The sequence below is a fragment of the Fulmarus glacialis genome, unplaced genomic scaffold (assembly GCF_000690835.1).
Source record: "Fulmarus glacialis isolate BGI_N327 unplaced genomic scaffold, ASM69083v1 scaffold15192, whole genome shotgun sequence".
NCBI lineage: Eukaryota > Metazoa > Chordata > Aves > Procellariiformes > Procellariidae > Fulmarus > Fulmarus glacialis.
The window spans coordinates 107,586-114,533 of record NW_009198614.1 but is presented as its reverse complement, the minus strand read 5'-3'; the positions used below and the strand labels follow the sequence as shown (position 1 = coordinate 114,533).

At 46.7% G+C, this 6,948-nt stretch overlaps 1 protein-coding gene across 1 annotated transcript in view; it reads left to right on the top strand.

The window, feature by feature from the left end:
• The first annotated feature begins 227 nt into the window (after window positions 1–227).
• The window catches only part of BCL11B (B-cell CLL/lymphoma 11B (zinc finger protein)), a 78,331-nt gene continuing 71,610 nt past the window's right edge, over window positions 228–6,948 (top strand). Inside the window, exons 1-2 of the mRNA XM_009572985.1 lie at window positions 228–276; window positions 1,301–1,669. Coding sequence (XP_009571280.1) covers window positions 228–276; window positions 1,301–1,669 — 418 coding nt within the window. The remainder of the gene's footprint in view (window positions 277–1,300; window positions 1,670–6,948) is intronic.

Below are 6,948 nucleotides of genomic sequence, written 5' to 3'. Positions count from 1 at the left end.
CCAGATCTGGATTATAACATCTGTTTATCTCCGTCTCATTTCTTTGAGATATTTGTGTGACTTGCTTTCCCCAGGAAATCCATAAGCAAACTGCTCGGGCTAAGAGAGAACATTTTTCCTCCTATTCCTTTAATCTTGATTCGATTAGAGGTCTCACTCGCTGATTTACATACTGTTAGTTCCTCTGTTTTGTTCAGCCCAAATCCTACAGTCCTTGCAGAGGCAAAATGGCCTTAGGCAAAAGTCAGTGGAAATTTTGCCCGAGTAAAGACCAAGGTTTGTATGATTTGGCAGTGACACGGCAGAACAAGAGAAAACAAACCAAAAAAACACGTTTTGCCCCAGAAATGGATTGTGATCCATAATTATTTATAATGTGAGAATTATGTTCAAAATACCCATTAAAAACGCACTGTGTTTTATTAATTGTGAAATGAGAAGTTACTTATTTCTTAGAAACTGATGCAGGTCACTCAGAAATGCTTTCCCAGTCTTTGGGGGTAATGGTATGAAATCCATCAGGTCCGTGGGCAAGATTTAAACAAAAAACTTTCCTTAACCTATATAGCAACTGCAGGGGTATTTGACATCAGGAAAATGAGTGGAAGATTTCAGGCTCAGCCAATATTCCAGTGTGTTAAATAAGTGCCTCATTCTCTTTCCCACTGTACACGCTTTGAAACCCCTTAACTTCGTATCCTGCTTACCTTACTCTTGCAAACAGTTTGCTGTAATTTGTGCTAATGGGTGGTCATTTAACCTTGCCAGTGTCTTTGTAATGGGACAAGGTGGTACTAATTTTGTATGCCACATGGAGCCTGATCCTGCTTGTTTGAAGCACGCAAGCACTTTTTCCCCTCTCTGAAACAGGAGGAGAGGTTCGGGTGCGTGAGATTTGCTGGATGGGGCCTTGACCAGATGGCTGGGAGATGCGGTGGGATAAAAAGAGAGGAACTATTTCAGAAAGTGACTCGGGGCTCGAACGTTTGCAAAATGGCTCTTTGCTGATATCCTTGCAGCGCTGGCAGCAGTGGGAAGGAGCTGTCAGGAAAGCTATGCCAGGTCAGCCTTTCCCTTTTGTTTCAGGCAGGCTTGGTTGCAAAATATATTGAAATCATTCTGGGAGAGCGGAAAAGCTGAAAAATAAAAGAAAGATCTAATCAGGCTTGGCTTCTTTGGAGGGGTGGGGGGAGGCTGGGCCTCTTGTGATGCATCCTTCAGAGTCTGTGAACATTCAAAGCAATCTCTTTCTCTTCTCCCCTCGTCCCTTTCCTCCCTGTTTCTCCTTGTCCATGTAAAGCAGAGGCTGACCATGTGGAACCGGCACTCGCCGACGAGGATGAGAGCCTGGCAATAACAGAGCCGGGCGGCATCAGCATCGCCGCAGGCGGGACAGACCCCGACTTGTTAACCTGTGGACAGTGTCAGATGAACTTCCCGCTGGGAGACATCTTGGTTTTTATAGAGCACAAGAGAAAACAGTGCAATGGCACTGGTGGTGCCTGCTATGAAAAGAGCATGGATAAGAGCAGCCCTCCCCCCTCCTCACGCGCCGAGCTCAGGAAAGTGTCAGAGCCAGTGGAAATCGGGATCCAAGTCACACCCGATGAAGAAGACCGTCTTCTCACGCCTACAAAAGGAATTTGCCCCAAGCAGGAGAACATTGCAGGTACAGCATGTTTTACACTCAATCAACTGCCTAGGTAATCTTTTAACGAGAGCCCTCTAGAAAGTGCTATGAAACAGAGGCTTCAGTAACAGGTCTTTATAGGAGCCATCGGTCTGGAGGATCCTCACAGCTACGCAGGGCTCAGCAGGGCTGTCCACCCCACGTTTAATTCAGTGTAGCTATCTGCACAGGGCCAGCTCCCGGAGAGAGGGGCCTCAATCCCCCGGGAAAGCCAAGGGGCAGCCGATACATGTAGGAAAAAGCAGAAAGTTGGGGTCAGAAACCCTTTCAGGAGCGTCCTTAAGCAGGTAGCAGTGGCGGAGGGATATGGGATTTTGGTGAGGTGCTCAGTTCAGTCCAGTTCAGATACCCTTTGTCACATGCAGACCCACTGGGAAGGACCAAATCCTGACCCCACTGAAGTCAGTTGGAAAAATCCTCTGACTGTAGTGGGAAGAAGATTTGGTTGCAAAGGCTGAAGCAGGGGTTCATTAAGTCCTTGCTTGTTCCTTCCCCTGGGGTAGGTGCCAGCTTCCTGGTCTGCATTGCTGCCTGTGCCGCCTGTCCTGGGTCTCTGCAGATGGCTGGATGGGCGACACCTCCATTCACATGCACGCCCCAAATGGGGCTTTTGAATGAGGAGACAAGAGCACAGGCTGGCCTGGGTCAGCAAATTGCAGGCATTTCTTTTTCTAAAACTCTCATACGTGGTGTAGTTAACATTTACTCAGCGGACCTCCCCGGCTCAGAGGCGGGCGATGGTATCCACCTGGGCGAGCTGCTGTGCAGCGGTTCCTGCAGAGCGCCCGGCGTGAGGCCACTTCCGTCGTGCAGGGCGTTTCTCCCCTCTGCAGCGGTGTGTTCCTCTGCAGCGGCGAAAGGAAGGCTCTGCTCCCTGCTAGTGAGTGGGGGTTTTATGTTACACAGCAGGATCTCCCCTCAGACGGGCCTTCTTTGTTCAAATCGACTGTATCCCATACAGAAGACCAGTGGCAATTTGTCTTTGCTGCCACTATCCCGATTTCTCTAGGAATTGTCTGATGGGATTAGATCTGACCGTCCAGGATCCTGCCTGTAGTAGAGGCGTTCCCATGAGGGACCCCAGAAGGCTTGCGAGAAGCTCCTAGCTTTACAATTGAAGCTTAAGAGATTCCCGCTTGTAGCATTGGAGCTCTCTGAGTCAGTCCCCAGCATCTGTGATGGGCTTGGCCATCATATAAATGAGGATGTGGGCTTTGAATTGCTGCAGTCTTCAGATCTCCAGATGATCTGCCTCTTAGGAGAGGGCATATGCCACCCACTGACTACCTTGTTGTCTTCTAGGAATCTTTTTTGGGTGCAGTCACCATCTTGGCATGGGGTGGCTGGTAGCTTTGGGGGCATTAGCAGTGGCAGCCTGTGGTGTAGCGTTGTAAGCAACCTTACTATAAGACTTGACCCTGTCCTTTCCTCATCCTTTTTCAGCTTTCCCCATCCTTTTTCAGCTTTCCCCATCCTTTTATAGTTGTGAATGCATTTCTTGGCAGAGATGACTACCTCATGGTGTAGCAGCTTTGAGGGCTAGATTTCCTTCCCATTTGTTGGGAGCAGAAGAGAAGTATTCAAGACCTTCTCCTCCAGTCTGCTAAAGGCCTCCTGAATGGTGCGGAGCACTCTCAATAGCTGTTGATCTCTGTGTGAGCTGATGGCGCTCAGCCCCTTGCAGAGGGTGCCCAGTGCTTAGTAAGGTTGGTCAGGAGACCTATGCTGTAATTGCAGACCAGATCTCATCTCTTCTGAATCTGTGCCCAAGTTCAGTCCATAGTGAAATACCTCAGCGCAGAGGGTGCCGTCCCATCCCAGCTTCTGGGAGTCAGCATCAATATAACTAACGCTTTTGCCATGCAGAAAATCTGCTGGGGGAAGGGGGTGAAGGGGATGTTCACATGTGGAAAAGGCATAAAAAAAAATTAAAAGCCAATCTGGAGCACCTAATCTCTTTCAGACTAAACTGAATATCAAATGAAAATATGTAGGAAAGATTTTGAATTGAGAAAAATAAAAGGGTTTATCATTTGACTGGCATTTTCGCAGCAGTGCACGGAGATAGGGACATCCACTAAATAGTGCAGTAATAATGCTTTCTCAATTAGGAGCCCAGCTCCGAGATAAAAAGGTGCAGTGTCCTTCCATATTTTTTTTAATAGCGGATAGTTTTCAATAGTAGGATAAAAGCCTCACATTACAGCCATGGAGGGTAGCCATGAAAAACCCACAGAAGTCATTCACTGGAAAGGCTTTAGTGGGATATACCAAACCCCTTATTTATATTTCAATAGAAAGGCTTTCTGCATTAGCCAAGAAAATCAGAATCTGCATTTAACATTAAAGGTATTTCCCAGTGAGCGGCTGTAGAGCATTGTTGTTAGATTTGTTAAAAAAAGAGACTAAATACGATTTCATAAAAGGGAAACTTAATCTCTAAGGCAGCTTTCTCCCACCCTGCCACCCCTTCCCTTTATTTTTTTATTTTTTTGGTAATAATGCAACAGCCTACAGTATTTTTACTTTATATGTGACGAAAGATATTCTTAGCCTTTCTGTACTGCGACAGGAAGAATGAATTTCTTTATTCCACCAAGAAATATGTAAAATAATCCCTTAGAAGTATGGGGAGATATGTTTGTTCAAAGCATTTAAAATGTTATTTTAATCAAAGGCACAAAACACTCTACATGCTGTGTCAGCTAAAGGAGACCATTACATTTTAACAGCAAATCATGCTCTTTTTTCCCCTCCTAGCCAGCTCCCCCCACTTTGAAACTAACTTTTTTTTTATTAAATAAAAAGGCAAAAAAGATTAAAGAATAAAAAAACTTCAGTGGCTCAAATGTATAAAGTAATTTAATATGGTGGAAGCATTAATTATTTTAGCTTAATTGAATTCTGAGGACTGCAGTAGTTGCATTTTTGTAGACAAGCTCTGTTTATTATTTCTTTGTGTAGATTAACAGTAAAGGAAACATAGATAACTTTCAGTTATTTATTGTAAAATAAATGTGTCAATTCATGTGTAAAGCAAGCTGTTCAAAGATAATTGAGTCTTTATATTTGAAGAGGGAAACCAGAAATCACCCACTCGCCATTCCGGCTCCCTGAAATATGCTGCCACCGCTGCTGCCCTCAAATAGGTTTCAGCTCCTCGCCTTGATCTTGTGTTATTTTTGTAGACCTTTTTATTTGGTCGAAATGATTTGCGCGACCTTCTGCGGTGTGACTAAGCTGCCAAACCTTACAGATTCCCATGGCTGAGTGTAGCGAGGGTACGTCAAGCGCTGAGCTTGGCTCTGCCATTGCACCTCTCTTCCCTCTGGGCATGAGGATGTTGGGCTGTAGCACCATGCTGGGTGTTCACCCTGGCGCGGGGTGCTCTGGAGTCCTGAGGTCTTCCCTTCTCTCTTTGTTTTTGCCTTTCTTTCTTGGTAACTCTGCTTGCTCTGGTCACTGAATGCCTCTTGACCACGTAACAGACCTTGTGCCACTTCGAGGGAGGCAGGTGGAGCTCAGGAGTCTGCAAGAATTTGCAAGCACCCAATGCAGATCTCCAACTGACATTTCTAGATACCAATAGAGACAAAGGCAACTTTATCTCCACAATTAGCTTTTAAAAACCTTCTGATAATGAAGTCTATCATCTTTCCCTGACTGGTAACTTGCAAATTCACGTTTTTCAAGGCGCTTTCACTTAGTTACCACTGTCCGTGAGGTGTGTGGTAGCATGTTAGCTGGCACTGGGAGGATGTGACTGGTTTAGGAGCAGTTTGTCCTGTCATTTTTTTTTTTCAAATAAGCTGACCTGTTTGAAAATCAGTTCTGCCTCTTGTACCGAGGGTGTGATAGTATCGAACAGATATACCAGATTATCATACAGCAAAACACAGCCAGGCCAATGAGTTGGCTAGGAGTTATCAGTCACTGCTTCTTTCACTTCACCGCTGGCAGGTATTTTGGAAAAAATTAGACCACCGTTGTATTTTATACCTCTTTTTATCTTTCATATTTATCAGATCTTGGGCATAACCAGGTGACCTGTCCTGGCTGAAGAAGGCCCTGGGGAGGTGGCTCCCGCTGTCCTTTGACTGATGGTATCTCCTGTCCTCCTCACGGCCCTGCTGGGCTTGTGGGCCGCCAGACTGTTCTTCAGCACAGCTCTCTAAAACGATCCAGATTAAAGAAAAAGTAGCAGTCGGCTTGTTTTTAATGCCGGATGGTTTCGGAGAACCCCGGCAGAGGAGGGAGCCTCGGTGGGGCAGGCACCACTTGGACCAGACCTTCTCCAGCTTCACTGGCTGGTCTGCATGCTCTGGGCAGCGTACCCTCGCGGACAGAGAACCACACCAGCAGCAGAAGTTCGTTAAGACAGCATAGTTGATTTCTGCAAAAACGGTGCTAGGAAAGGGGAGGGGGTTGATTGGAATTCCTCGTTCATCCCATCCCGGCCGCCAGTGCTGGGCTCCATACATTATGTACTTGAACTAGATGTGCATCGTGAAAAAAGGCTCCCTGTCAGAGGCAGGATTTAACTGCAACCCCTGCTCCATGAATGTTCATTTCAGGCTTTTGAATGGTAAAACTGCCAGCCGCCGCAGGTTGCCATGAAATAGGCTATTTGATATATTTAGAATTGTTATTTTTCTCCAAATTAAGATTAGTTAAATCCATGTGTGTTGTGTGAGTGATTGTTAACTCAATGGTGCGGATTATCCTTTTTTCAAATCATGACAGCTAATTATTATTGCTGTCTACCCTGAGACATTCACTTACAATGTACCATTATGGACCCGCGCACCCATATTAGCTGTAGGACTCAGACAGCCATCGTGATGCCTTCACACGTGAGGGGAGGAAAACGTGAGCTGAAACAACCCGAGGCCTGTGGCAGCGATGTCGGGCAGTTGGGAAGGGATGTCCGGAGCAATGCCGAGCCGGCACGGGCCACGGGGGCCATCCCCTTCCCGAGGCCGCCGTGGCACCGGGCGCTGCCGCCAGCACCTCCCCAGGGCAGTGGGTCTTGCAGGAACGACTTGCCAAAGCCAGGCCAGGAAAAATGCTACTCAGGGAAGAAGAGGCTTCCAGAAGTATGTGGTAACAGCCTGAGAAACTCGTGTTGCAGCTGAAATCCTTTTCGTGTGACTTTTCCAGGCTTGTTTCTTCCCTCGCGTCTGCCAGGCTTTTACTGAGTGCAGAGGAGTTACCTGGCCTCCTCCTTCTCCTCCTCTGCAGCTTCACCAGGTATTTAG